This window comes from Misgurnus anguillicaudatus, chromosome 4 (genome assembly GCF_027580225.2).
Source record: "Misgurnus anguillicaudatus chromosome 4, ASM2758022v2, whole genome shotgun sequence".
Taxonomy (NCBI): Eukaryota; Metazoa; Chordata; class Actinopteri; order Cypriniformes; family Cobitidae; genus Misgurnus; species Misgurnus anguillicaudatus.
The window spans coordinates 28159310-28174453 of record NC_073340.2 but is presented as its reverse complement, the minus strand read 5'-3'; the positions used below and the strand labels follow the sequence as shown (position 1 = coordinate 28174453).

At 39.0% G+C, this 15144-nt stretch overlaps 1 protein-coding gene across 1 annotated transcript in view; it reads right to left on the bottom strand.

Annotated features, from left to right (window-relative positions):
* LOC129421013 (neurotrypsin) overlaps positions 1-15144 on the bottom strand; it is a 39227-nt gene that overhangs the window by 11359 nt on the left and 12724 nt on the right. The window contains exons 3-9 of the mRNA XM_055176271.2: positions 7240-7482; positions 6419-6557; positions 4408-4586; positions 3548-3695; positions 2239-2417; positions 1743-1884; positions 238-449 (exon numbers count right to left, since the gene is read on the bottom strand). Coding sequence (XP_055032246.2) covers positions 238-449; positions 1743-1884; positions 2239-2417; positions 3548-3695; positions 4408-4586; positions 6419-6557; positions 7240-7482 — 1242 coding nt within the window. The remainder of the gene's footprint in view (positions 1-237; positions 450-1742; positions 1885-2238; positions 2418-3547; positions 3696-4407; positions 4587-6418; positions 6558-7239; positions 7483-15144) is intronic.

Sequence of the window (15144 nt, the reverse complement as noted above, 5' to 3'; positions counted from 1 at the left end):
GTGGGCTACACAATACTCGATTGAAATTCAAATGGAAGTTTTGATCAATAAAAGCGAGCGCTTTAGAAACTACAGGTGACATTTAGATCCCCTTTGAATATCACAAAGGGTCAAAGCAGTGCAGAGTCTATCAGCAAAATGTATCTCTACCACAAACACAATGCCTACACCATACACAAAAACTGTGTGTGTGTGTCTGTGCGCGCGTGTGTGCGTGTGTGTGCAAAGACAACTTACCAGTAGTTTCCGGAGCTAGTGGGACCTCATTGTTTTCTGCCCTGTGGCAGCGTATTCCAACATCTTCGCTGTGTGAGCAATCGTGTCGACCCCAAACGCTATGTTTACACTCCAGCAGGGAGGCTTCACTACCCTCACACTCAACATCGTCCAACAAAATCAATCCTGTTCCTTCTCCAAACACCCCAGTGGCCACGACCTCCGCACCGCCCCTACACATACAAACTCAGAGGGTAAACCAATCACACATTTTCACAAAATACATCATGTGTGTTTTTAAAACATACTGTAACTGAATATCAACGTACTGTAGGAGCCTAACTATAAGGAAGATGAAAGCCATTTCAAAAGAATTTAACTACTAAATTACGATTAAAGGGACATATCATAAAAATCTGACTTTTTCCATGTTTAAGTGCTATAATTGCGTCCCCAGTGCTTCTATCACCCTAGAAAATGTGAATAAGAACAACCCAGTAACTTAGCTTTGGTAAACCATTCTCTGCAAGCATGTGAAAAAATAGGTCATTGAAATTTGGCTCCCTTTGTGATGTCAGAAGGGGATAATACCGTCCCTTAATCTGCACTATCCAACCACGGCACTGCAATTTAGTGCAGAGATCAGCTTATTAGCATTTTAAAGGACACACCCAAAAAAGCCACATTTTTGCTCACACCTACAAAGTGGTAATTTTAACATGCTATAATAAATTGTATTATCTCATGGTATCTCAATGTTAAGTTTCAGGGTTAACCTGAACAGTAAAGTTGCTTTTGGAACCAAACGCACATGGGACCAATAGTGGAAACTTATGTTTAAGTAGTAGTGGCCAAAAATGATGTACAGGTTTGTACAATATGTGCTGTAAAGGTGCAGTGTGTAAATTTTAGCGGCATCTAGTGGTGAGGATGTGAGTTGCAACCAACTGCTCAGTTCACTGCTCACCCCTTGTTTTGAAACGCATAGAGAAGCTACGGTAGCCGCCACCGGAAAAACATGTCATCGTCGGACACAACTTAGTAAAAAAGTTTGTCCGTTAAGGGCTTCTGTAGAAACATGGCGGCACAAAATGGCCACTTCCATGTAAGGGGACCCTCTGTGTATGTAGATAAAAACGCCTAATTTTAAGGTAATAAAAACATAAACGTTTATTATTAAAAGGTCTTCATACACATCTGATAATATAGTTTTGTATATTATTTTGCATTTCTGTCAAGAGATCTTTCTAAAAAGTACACAATGCACCTTTAATGGTACAAAATGAACAAAACAGTACCTATTATTAGGTATTTATTAGACCGAATAATTTGGCAAAAAGGCTCACAAAGGGAATCTGGGTTTTATTTAAATAATTCAAATGGGTTTCATTCAAATTATTTTTTTTTCCTTTACCGATTTTTTGTTTGAAAAAATAAAATATCAGATTTCTAAAAGTGGATCCAATTGTCTGCTGGAAAAACACACTGTGATGTATAATAATACTGTCATGATAAAAGAGCTTTACCTGAATCCCAGCTGTCTACAGACCACCTGTGCATGCTGCTCAGTCCAGCTGTCGTCACATACTGTACCCCAATCTCCGGAGTGATAGACTTCCAGACGTCCCTCCCATGGGTTATCACCATCGACCAGTCTCACCACCCCATCTAAATACACAAACACATGTGCAAATATACACAAACACCACAAATTATAAAACAGATTAAGTCCCAGGATGCTAACTGAGCCTATTTGTATCTATCACTCCCACAGTATCCATATCTTACATGTACATGCATTTGGCAAACACTTTTATCCAAAGCAACTTACAGTGCATATAAGATATACATATTTTAACATATGTGTTCATACATGTTCGGATTCGAAACCAAGACCTTTGCAATGCTAACGCAATGCTCTACCAGTTGAGGTTCAGAAACACTGATCATCATTATTTATGGTGCATAGCAAAGTTTTGTTATACCATTGTGTGTTTCTGTGTGCATGCATCAAGTCAATACCTGTATAGGGGTTGCATGACACCCCGGCGTCTTCCATATGATCGCAGTTGTGCTGTTCCCATCCACTGTGACGACACTCGTCCAAAGAGAGTTCATTGCCTGTGCACTGTACTGCATCCAGCTGGATCGGCCCACTGCCTTGCCCAAAATGAGCCCATGACCAGGCCTTCGGTATACCTCTAAACATACAATAAAGGTAAAAAACTCATGCAGACCAGGCTAGCAACATGTCTTAAACCTGTTTTCCCATCATTTTTACGTATTTGTACTTTGAGACTACTTATTTGTGTACTATTTGTGTTTATGTGTTTCATGTAGCAACCTTGTACAAAACATCTTGTGTATCTCTACAATGATAATAAAAATAATGGAGAAAAGGGAAGTTAAACATTTGTGGTATTTCGCAACTCCACGCTTTTATTTCAATGTTCTGACAAAGTCATGTGAAACATTATTCATGCCAACTTGCATTACTCGAACAAACCCCTTTGAAGACTGGAGTCTGTTAACTTACCCTTTATACACTAAAAGTGAGAAAAACAGACCAAAAAAAAAAAACAAAGCAAAATGATAAACATAAGATATTTTTGCCATAACTCTAGTTTCAACAGCTTTAATGCTTGCAGTAAGTGAAGTCATGCATATTATATCTGCAGTGCTTGTGTGCCATCTCACTGTTTTTATTCTTTATAACAGCCAAAATATAATGGAGATGGTTTAACGGCACAAAAACTACAATGCCGCGAAATAAATAATTCAATCCTCCTCTCATAGAGATGAGAGATCTCTTTTGTCCTTTGGGATGAAACATCTTGTGTGAGTTCTTGCATAAAGACTGATTTTTTTCTGCAAAAAGGATTGCACCTAAAAGCTATTTCTATTATTACTATTAAGTATTACTATACCATCCCCTGTGTATGCATTTAAGGGGGAGTATATCTGAGCATTTGATGTATAAGTTATAGCAGTGGTTCTCAAACTGGGGGCCAGGGCCCCCAGGGGGGCCGCGAGATGGTGCCAGGGGGGCCCCAGTTTTATGACATTTCATAAAACACATTAATTTATCATGAATTCTGTGTAATTAAACCTAAAAAAAAAATAAGGCTACTAACCAACAGCACTACTTTGTATACTTTAATATATTTTGTCTTATTAAATGTTACGTTTTAGAACAAATTTGTTATAAAAAAAATTTGGGGGGCCGCAAAGGAATGCACCATATACAAGGGGGGGCGCACGCTAAAAAAGTTTGAGAACCACTGAGTTACCTGTATAGTATCAGTTATGTTATCAGTACTACCCTGCTCACCCCAGTCCGAGGTGTCTACAGACCACCTCAGCATCCATATCATCCCACTGGTCATCACAGATGGTCCCCCAGCGGCCTTCATGAAAGACCTCGACTCGACCCTCAAAGTCCTCTTGTCCTCCCACTAACCGCAGCGGAGGTCCATTACCTGAACAGACAAATCAGGAGTCATGACCCAAAACCACAAACTAATCAATAAATGTAGCCCATTAGAATAACCTATATACAAATATATAAAAACATGGGGGCATTTGACTGAAACTTTCCCGTGATCATAAAAAGGTTTTGCTTTTAAAAAGATGATACAAAATATGTACAATAAAACTTTTTACAATGAATGAAAAGCACCCAATAAGACCCAGATGTAATAGGGCATTAATTCCTTCAATACTATACTTTTATAAAAATAAAGGTGTTAAAATTGGTAGTAATTTAGTGCTGCAAATTCTAATCAAAGAATGGTTACTTTGAAATTGGTTAAATTAAATTATTATTATATATATATTTGTCTGCGAGATTGTGTATTCAATAAAGCTCACAGCAGGCAATCATAAGTTCAGACAGGACTGATTTGCTTCTCAACCTTTTATCCGTTTGTTCCTCTTTACAAAAAAATATTCACAGCCATTTTAATTCCACTAAAGAAAGTCAAAACCCCCACCAAAATGTTTCATTAAAATTTCTAATCTCAGTAAATGGTATCTTAATAACTCACTATTGATGAACAAAGACATTAAAAGATAGCGCAATCATCCTCACTAAGCTTTTAATGGCTTTCTGTTTGAGGTTCTACACCAAAGCACCTGAATGTGGGTGTGTTTACATCGCCTGTCAATCAAAAGGTCATCAGCTTCACTGACCTTCAGGTGGTGCGCACACCACTCCGGCTTCGTTTCCATGGTTACAGTCGCTAGTAACAAACTTCCTGCTCCTGCACTGCAGCAGGGATTTCTCATCGCCACGGCAGCCAAGGCGGGCGTAGTGAAAGAGCCCGGAACCAGGGCCAAAATATGAGTGTTGAAGAGCCGTGCCAATCTCACTACAGCAATCGCAAAGAAAGACAGAGGAAAAAAGTGGAGGATTAGAAGTTAGATCGATGAATATGAGTCTTTCTGCCCACTCTCAGGTTATATTACAGGCTATTGAGACTACTGAAACAAAAATAGATATGGATGAATGTAGCAAATATGCAGATGAGATGCTTTGAAAATTCTGAAATGCACGGATCTGCACTCACCTAAAGGATTATTAAGAACACCTGTTCAATTTCTCATTAATGTAATTATCTAATCAACCAATCACATGGCAGTTGCTTCAATGCATTTAGGGGCGTGGTCCTGGTCAAGTCAATCTCCTGAACTCCAAACTGAATGTCAGAATGAGAAAGAAATGTGATTTAAGCCATTTTGAGCATGGCATGGTTGTTGATGCCAGACGGGCGGGTCTGAGTATTTCACAATCTGCTCAGTTACTGGGATTTTCACACACAACCATTTCTTAGGTTTACAAAGAATGGTGTGAAAAGGGGAAAAACATCCAGTATGCGCCAGTCCTGTGGGCGAAAATGCCTTGTTGATGCTAGAGGTCAGAGGAGAATGGGCCGACTGATTCAAGCTGATAGAAGAGCAAATTTGACTGAAATAACCACTCGTTACAACCGAGGTATACAGCAAAGCATTTGTGAAGCCACAACACGCACAACCTTAAGGCGAATGGGCTACAACAGCAGAAGACCCCACCGGGTACCACTCATCTCCACTATAATAATAAATAAGAAAAAGAGGCTACAATTTGCACGAGCTCACCAAAATTGGACAGTTGAAGACTGGAAAAATGTTGCTTGGTCTGATGAGTCTCAATTTCTGTTGAGACATTCAGATGGTAAAGTCAGAATTTGGCGTAAACAGAATGAGAACATGGATCCATCATGCCTTGTTACCACTGTGCAGGCTGCTGGTGGTGGTGTAATGGTGTGGGGGATGTTTTCTTGGCACACTTTAGGCCTCTTTGTGCCAATTGGGCATCATTTAAATGCCACGGCCTACCTGAGCATTGTTTCTGACCATGTCTATCCCTTTATGACCATCATGAACCCATCCTCTGATGGCTACCTCCAGCAGGATAATGCACCATATCACAAAGCTCGAATCATTTCAAATTGGTTTCTTGAACATGACAATGAGTTCACTGTACTAAAATGGCCCCCACAGTCACCAGATCTCAACCTAATAGAGCATCTTTGGGATTTGGTGGAACGGGAGCTTCGTGCCCTGGATGTGCATCCCACAAATCTCCTTCAACTGCAAGATGCTATCTTATCAATATGAGCCAACATTTCTAAAGAATGTTTTCAGCTCCTTGTTGAATCAATGCCACGTAGAAAAGGGGGTCAAACACAGTATTAGTATGGTGTTCGTAATAATCCTTTAGGTGAGTGTATAAGCAGAACCCAAAATTACAGTTTTAATGCCAATGGCTAAAAGTTCCTCTGAGGTACAATATGGTAGATAAGTCATTAAAAAATGTATGGACCAACTTTAATTTGTCAAAGGCAATTTGTCCAATTTGGCTTTTGGACTTAAACGCAGAGTTTTTCGTTTGTGCTTGGAGGGCACCTACCGACAAACAAGGGTACTGCTATACTTTACGACTTCATGGTTTTTAAAAATGGTTTAAATCAGTTGAAAGAATTTTAGCATTAACTTACTCATCTACACATTAAAATTTATGATAAATATAAATTCTCATATTCATAATTGACAAAATCATAATTGGATCTGACCTGGGGGGCAGTGCCCCCCAAACTCCCCATGTAGCTATGAGGAAAATTAGCATACACAGAAAATTAACAGAAAAATAGATCTCCTGTACCCCAGTCCAAGCTGCCGACAAACCACGCTGGCATCACGGTCCGTCCAGTGTGTGTCACAAACCGACCCCCATTGGCCATTCAGGTAGACCTCAAGACGGCCGCTGTTAGAGGACGAACCCCCTGCTAACCTGACCGCTCCTGAACGGGTGAAAGAAAAACACAGTCTGATCGATTCTGACACGAGCAAAGAGGAAACCTGAACTGAGAACAATAGTAATTCACAGAAGCTCAAAGGGCAAAACACATGATGTGATGACTTATGACGTTACAGTTTTCATCTTTATGGTTACCATGATATGTGTATTAACACTAAAACGATCTGAACAACAAATCTTTAAAACATTGCTATGCAGTTGGGATTGGTTGGTTACCCTAAGAACATAATAATACTGTAAATCTCAATCATTCTTCCCTGGTAAGGATAAACAATAGAGATGAGCAATTCCAGCGTTATGAATGTGACATTTCCATCATTTGACATTTTCTAAAAATGTATTTATTACCAATATATTTAAGTCTGTTTCTGTGAGGAGCTGCTGTATTGTTTATTAGTATCAATTTTTGCATAACAACATTTTATTTCCCTTAGATACAGAATGTTCTTGTCAAGAGTTGAGTGCCGAACATTCATTTCCAAAGATGAATTTTAAACATCCAAGTATAAGAAATTATCTAAATAATGTTAGGCATTTGAGAAATATTATGAAAGGAATCTATGAATACTCTTCCCTTTAATTTTTCATTCATCAATTCATCAAATCGTCTCCCAGGCTGAATGCAATGAGCTGAATAAACTTTAATGAAGCGAGTTATCGCTCACCCTGGTGACAGTCGCAGTAGGCCCATCCGATGGCTCCTGAGCTCTGTCTAAAAAAGCACCATGGGTTTGACTCGCGGTCAGGATTTCGACAGAAGTTGTGCTCTCCCAGACCCCTGCCCGGATACTGCTGCACGTAATCCGGAAACTCCGTCCACTTCAGACAGGGTGAACCGGAGTCGGTCTGAGAAACGGTGCCATTGTAGTAACCCAACTCAGTGAATCCCTCAGAGCAGGACAGAGGAACTGAAGAACAAAAATAAATATTAATAGTAAGTATGTGATAATCAACAGCACAACACATGTGACACCAAAAGAACTCGCTTTAAGAAATCTTTTACAATTTTTATTTTTTAAATTCTATTTTTTTCTTAAAGGAAAATATTTTACTATGTTCTTACCTAAACTAAGATAAATTAATAAATCTTTTTTCAATGCATGCACTTAATCTTTGTATAGCGCATAGTGAATGTGTTAGCATTTAGCCTAGCCCCATTCATTCGTGTCTTAGTGATGATGCATGTGTTGCCGCAAAGACTCTCTTTGACCAAAATGCAATTTAATCTTCACAACAATAAAAATGTGTGCAAACTAGAATTAATTATTTCTGATTTACTGTTTTGTATTTTAGCTAATATTTGTCTGACAATGAGTTTGGCTGTCATCACTCTTGAAGACTGAATATACTGAATATACTTTAGTTCTAGTTCCAAGAGGGCCCACTTTCTCCCATAATCCTCTTATGTTATTAAATCCAAAATAATTATCCATGTTTTATAAAGTGCCAATCTATACAGCTCTGCAGATGTGTTTTATCAATAGGGCTTTTCAGGCCAGCGTCATGCGAGTCCAACAGCAGCCCTTTTGTTTATCTCCCATGAACACCCACCTTGGCCCTTACATCTCTTCCAAGCTGTGGACAGGGCACTGATTCCTCAGGGTCTGAGCTGGAAAGTGAAAAGAGGGGGAAGTTGGACATCTGGGTCCCTTATCCAGCCTATTTCCCAGCATAAAGGGCAAGGGATTAGACATGCCTTTATTCTAAGAAGGTGATGAGAAGCCAAGTTGAGCAGCCAGCAAAGCAGCAGGGAGTCAAACTCTCGCTGACCTGCCCTACTTGAGCCTGACAAGAAAGAGATTCGCTACCCTTTCCGAGATTTAAAGCCACAAATGTTATAAACCTTTACCTTGCATTAAGCAAAACAGGTGGTTGAGGTTTTTAAAGGTTGAGAAAGAGCCTACACCCCTATTGGCAGGTAAAAAATAATCAGCTGCCAGTCTCTCTCTCAACTTTCAAATATTGCTACGACCTGAATGGATGCTCACGATTAGGGGCGGAGGCCATGTTCTGTGGCTCCGTGCGTTATCAAGCCACCGTTTTAGACATATCAAAACCAGTGGCTGCCGGTGACTTTGTCACAACATGTATGTAGCCGTCCTATGTGCATCACATGTCTTGTCAAAATAAGTGCCTGCTGCAGACGCGTCTAAAGGGTTTATGATAAAAGAGATGCTCGCTTTTGCCAGATACTCGCATAATATAATGCGTAATCAGAGTTTACTGTTAAGGGAGTGTCTTGCGTGTATTTTGTGAATGTGATTAAATCTCTTTAATCATAAACAGTTTTGACGCATGTGCAGCAGGCACTTATTTTGACAAAACATGTGATGCACATGGTTCACATGACGCAACAAAAACACACATTTTGCAAACGCAAGCAACACACATGACACTGCCAACACATATTTTGAATTTGCGCCCCTCGGATGAGCAGTCATGAGCTGCCACTGATCAAAACAGAAGAGACTGATAAAATGCCAACAGCTGCTGCCACAAGGCCTACCAACGCAATATAATGGCAATTTGTACGTTTTTTACGATGTGGCTAATTCGTATTAATTCATACAACCACACTTTTTTGTACAATTTAGCTTTCTTTAGCAACTTTAGCTTTCAACGTATCATTGTTGTGATTTTTTTATGATAATCGTCCGTTTTTGTACTATAAACATCGTACGAATTCATACAAATTAGCCAACTCATAAAATATGTACGAATTCCTGTAAGATCACGCTAGACCTACATGAAAGGGACAGCATAGCCGTTTTCACACAGAGATTACGGAAAATACACGGAAAATGCGTCCAGAATTTGTATGGGATTGTTTGATTTTTGGTTCATTCACACTGCCAAAGATTTTCCCGAATCTGTGCCTGCATTCACACACATGCCGTAAAAATCCCGCAAGGACACGTGACGTACACTGTTAGACTTTTTATTGTATATATGCGGTAATTCACTGGCAACGTGTTGCCAGTGAGTTACTGTAACTGCCCCATTACAGTACCATAACTGTACATGTTTTTTACAATATGATGCCTTTACTGCAGTTCCATTTTGCAGTATAATACCCTTACTGTATCCTAGATTTAAAAAAATATTGCCTTGAAGGGGAATTGAACCCGGGTCGCCCGTGTCAAGGGTCGCCCGTAAAAGTTACTCGCTACACTCCCCAAGTAGCCTCTTCTGTCACTTTCCCGACAGTCTGAGGAGTGAAATCTTGGCGTCACTAATGTTTTGAAGTCTTGAGGTCAAATTCAAACCTGATGGTCAAGCATTTATCCATAAATCCCTTTCTTGTTTCTATCTACAATTCTGAATAAATTATTTACACTGCTGAAAAACAATTCACATTTTGAAATTTGCTTCACTGCGTAAAGCATAACAAATAAAATGTATTTCATTTCATAGATACACTTTATTTTTCCATTTTATATGCTTTTATAACACTATTTTATTAAACTACAGAAACACTATTGCTGTTGTTTTACAGCAGTCTACCGCAAATTCCAAACATACAGTAAATCACTGTAAATTAAATGTTAATACCCATAATGCAATGCATATTACAGTAATGAACTGGAAAAGAAAATGATGGTATTTTACTGGGCATTTTGTGGTAACTGTAGAAATTACAGGGAACTCTAGCAGTCTATTTAAAGTCCTGCACTTGGTAGGTCTTAAGTTTGCTAATTACGATCTCAGCTTCAGCGCAGATAGTGACAAGCTCCCTGATCTCTGCTTAAGACCAGTTTGCAAATTCTCGTCATGAATGTCGATCTGCGTTTAAATCCCTGTGTCAAACAGCTGAACCATAATAAACATCTTGTTGCGACAACATGCGCGTCTTCACTAACGGCACGCTCCTTATGGCATTGTTTGTGCCTCTTGTTCACACAGGATTTGTTCTGTAAATGTTACGGCAATGTTACTAGGTCCTCTTTACGGGAGTGATCCCAAAACATTTACGGGGAAAATTTGTGTTCACACAAAAGTCTCTTTTTAGCTAAATTTACGGAAATTTTCTGCTGTGTGAATGGGATTTCTGTTATGCTTGTTGCATGTATTTTATGGTCTTGTAAAAAAAATCAGGAAAAAGCACACCAAAGTAAGAAGAAATACTCACAACTGCAAAGTGTATTTTATGTCTTCATAATAGCTAGGTAGATCAAAATAATGGCTGGTTCGTCTCCAGAACGTAAACTCAATTGTGTTAACTCAATTTCAGTGTCGTAGCCCTTCTCCAACCAGGATCAAATTGCATTTCTCTCAGAACACATGCTATGTCTGGCTAGATAATGGTCCAATAGATTATCAGTAGTGCTGCTCTAAAGTTCGGTTCGAACATAACTTTATTTTGCTAAGGGCCTTTGAGCACTTGGGTTTAGTGCTGTGCTAATCAGGAAACAAATGCATCTCCCGTTGGATGACTGCACACACGGCAGGGATGCGAGCAGAACTATGGGAAGTACGACTGTTAGAAACCCTCACAAAGACTTTAGATGGCGAGGTCCATATGGACTGTGAAAGACTGCAGACATTGCACAAAAAGCCCTCCAGAAATCTCTGTGCACGTCCAAGAGATGTCAGCACATTTTCCGTGTTTGTCTGCAATTGCTGACAAACTTGCTGGAAGTTGGACAAGGCGGGTGAGACAGTTAGTGATGGATGGGAAGACTGAGATCTTCCACCTGCACTAATCCTCCGCTAACCCTCGATTCATTCAATCCTAAAATCCACAACTACACGACTCAGCAAAAATGTCATCCACATTGCTTGTCAATAAAATGTTGTGTAGAAATCAAGGGTACTTTCATTCAAATACATCACAGACGGTTGGGAAGAACAGACTGTAAATCATCATCGTGTTGTCTGCAGTCTTCTCTGTCTGCATGCACACGCAATTGCAATTTCAGGGCCAGGCTGTCTGTATTCAAGTGATATCAGAGAATATATATTGAAGAGGAATGGTGTGTGTTTGTGTGTACAGAGCAGCAGAAGAGATTAATGTCTCCATCTCTAAGTTTAAACAGACTAACTGCAATGAGGGCAGAGCTGAATTAGACATATTAAACCAAATGACTGAGAGTTGTCGCAGAGAGAGTTGTGCCAACCTCAGGGAAATCGTTCACAGCGTTTCTCTTTAATTGGATGCCTGAATATGTGTGGGTGGAAATGCTGTCTATGAAGTATCTGGAACACAACATAAATATATTTTACCCATAGAGTACAAAAGTGAATCAACTTTTTGATTTTAAATACATATTTCATATATATAAATGCATATTTGGTAAATAAATTAAACTATAATCAACAATATAGATCAAGGGTTTTTCATAAGGTAAATCAATCAAACTCACGTGTCTATTGTGATAAGTACAACAGTGACTAAAAGCGACAATGGTGTTGATATCTTACTGCACCATAAGGTATTTTTGTATTGCAATTTAAGGAGAATTAAAACTGGATCTGCAATGACAAGGAGGGTACACATTTGTTCTCTTTTTGAAGGGTTTTTATTGTCCTTGCCATTCCGCCCTCATGTTTCCTTCATCTTGATTGGTTTTCATATAGGTAAGATTTAGTCTAAATGGGTCCTGGAATAAAAAAAATTATATAAACTGATATAGAGGTTGACATCTCTAAAAATATAAACAAAGGTGTTTTGATATACCTGGACATCACTTTTAGTTTGCATTCCAATTCATCTTAACGACAGACGCTCAGCTAGCGCATGCAGCCCCTAAATAGAGTGCCGCAGGGATGATGTGTTTTTTAGGCCAACCCTTAAGTTTGCGGGACACTGGTTCCCTTGCCAAAAAGCCTATTATTTTCCCCATGGATTTTTGGATTATCATAAAAAATAAATTTATAAAATTGATGACACTTGCACGTTTTGTCCAAGCGTGCCGCACAAGCCCTGAAAAGTAAAGCCAAACTCAATTGCCCCCTAGTGACTGGTCCTAGTATAGGTCATAAACCCCGCCTTCCACATGTTATTCAATGGGACTTGAACTAAATAATTTAATTACACTTCAATTGTATTTTTTCCGAAGCTGGTTTCTGTCATTTACTGTAGTTTTTATCACGCTGATGTAAATCCAAGTGTTTGTTTTTAAAATAAGTTTGTTTTTAGTTAGTTATGCTATAAAACTGTGGTGTGACGTCATGATTGACAGCTGTGATATATGCATTCTGTGAGAGTGAGGGCGGGGCTTGGTTTCACGGCTTTACTTCCTGCTCACTACTGCGCAGTACTGGTCCCGAAATCGCTATTGCGCAGACTCAAGACCCAAGATGTCAGCGCCGTATCGGGACACTGGCGGTTTCACTTTTCACCAATGGAAGAGAGCGAATGGGCGTCGTCCATCTTTTTTATATGGTTTTGTCCAAAAAGATAATCTTCAAAGATAAACACAACATTTATACATTTTAAAGTCTAAATGCGTTTACTAAAAATGAAGGGCTAACATAAAGCTTGGGCCACACCAAAATATTTTTTAAATCTTATCATATTTACAAAATGTAAATGTAAGAGACCACAAACATGATGAAAAAATCTTCAATTTAAAAGTTTTGTTCCTATAGTGCCGCTATGTCTATGTGGTCATCACACACCACACACCTTCAAATTCCCTTCACATAAGTTCACAAACAATGCAAGTTTCAATGGAGAACACAGGAAATCTTGTAAAAAATCGTGGTCGTGGTCAAACGTGACTTCATGACGGACATAAAGAAACGTTATTTATTCCTTCCCCACCATTGATGAGTTATCTCGTCAATTAAGAGAAAACGCTTCCCTGCCAATGACAAGTTTATAAGGCAATCCATATTCCGCAACTATCTACTAGGTGGCGCTCTTACCCAAGGTAAAAAACACAAACTTTTGTGAAAATCATAAAAAAATGCTGGCAACTTTTTATCACAAATGCTGGTGGGAAAATTTTGGACTGTGCGGTTGTTATGGTTTCGTCTTTCATCATCTCACTTTCTGATTGGGTATCGTATTTGTCCTTGAGGTTTCCCCCACACAACAGGATTTCAGATCATAAATATTCAACACGTTGAATATTTCCAATTTCTGATCGGACCGCCCCCGACATGCTTTAAGCATATTCAGACGCTCTTACCACACCACGCACCACAGGAAAATCTTAGAAGATAATCGACTCAACCACGAAGACGATCAAGATTTGTCGTGAGGGGTAAAATTTGGGAAAAAATTCAGCCTGATTATCTATTGCTGTATACCGGGTTTTAGGCTACAAGCGAACTACACCACAGTCTCCCAACATCAACGTCATCATCACCAAGCATCCGATAGCTCTTTCAAACTTTATTAAAGGCATTTAAATACATGTTTCCTGCTGTGGATCGTTGGAAATTGTGCCTTTTTAAGATCTTTATGAATGATGACATTTAAAATCCCAGGCAACGTCTGCAGTCCCATGAAGCAACTTGTTTGCAACCACCCTTTTTAAGACACATTATTATCCAATGTGGCTGCTGCCATTTTTGCTTTTTGTGTTTTTTAAGCCAATCACATGAGCTTTCTGATCCATCTCTCTCTCTCTCTCTCTCTCTCTCTCTCTCCCTCTCTCTTTCAGTTTGTCTGTCTCTCTGTCTATCTATCTATGTCATTATATGTCTGTCTATCTGTCTGTCTGTCTGAGAGAAACAGAAAAGAATGAGCCAGTCAGGTAGTAAAAGGGTGTAAAATAGAAGCTTTCAAGCCATTAGGACCTGCATGGGAAGTCAGCCATGCTTACTCAGCAGATCTGAAGCTCAGGACAGAGATTTCGATCTCATGCCATTACGATACAAGAAAAATGGCTGATGCCCAGGTGTTAATGACTGGAAGACACAAGAAAGGTTGGAGGAGGGGTGGTAAGCTAAAGGAAAAAATCAGCGGATTTAAGCAGACCCCTGACATATATGCTATTACAGGAATCAGGTCTTGCAAAACAACAGATACCAAGAGCAGGCAGCACATAATTGGAAAGGAGCCATTCAAACAGTATGTGCTGCTACACAAACTGGAAAAGGTGTACGAATGGTGATGTGGACTGATGGCCAAAGACAGGCTTGTGTTATAAAGTCCAAATTATAAAGTGAATTTTTGTGATGTCTATTCAATATAAATCAGTTTACAATGTTTCTGGTAATGTATTCTAATAATGAATTATTCCTTATTTAAAACAAGCATTTAAATCACAACAATGTATTGCAGTGAGATTTTTTTATTCTGAAATTCTTCTCCATTCTGAACACATGCAGACTCATTGTGTAAGGTAGGGGATAAAACATCAAAGCTGTTTAAGGTGGCAAAGACCAGCAGGGATGCACCGAAGGGAGAGGAGATCTGTTTTGTGTGTTTGATGTTGTTTTTTTAAAAGAAATAGTAAAATATTACCTAATAAGTTAGCTTTCAAACTGATGGACTTACATAATTCAGTAAAAGCTTAGAGGTACATAAATTTAATTTAATATTAAAATAAAGTGACAGCCAAGATGCTATTGAGGAATTTTCATTTCCAATTGTCACATAATGTAGGTTCTAAGAT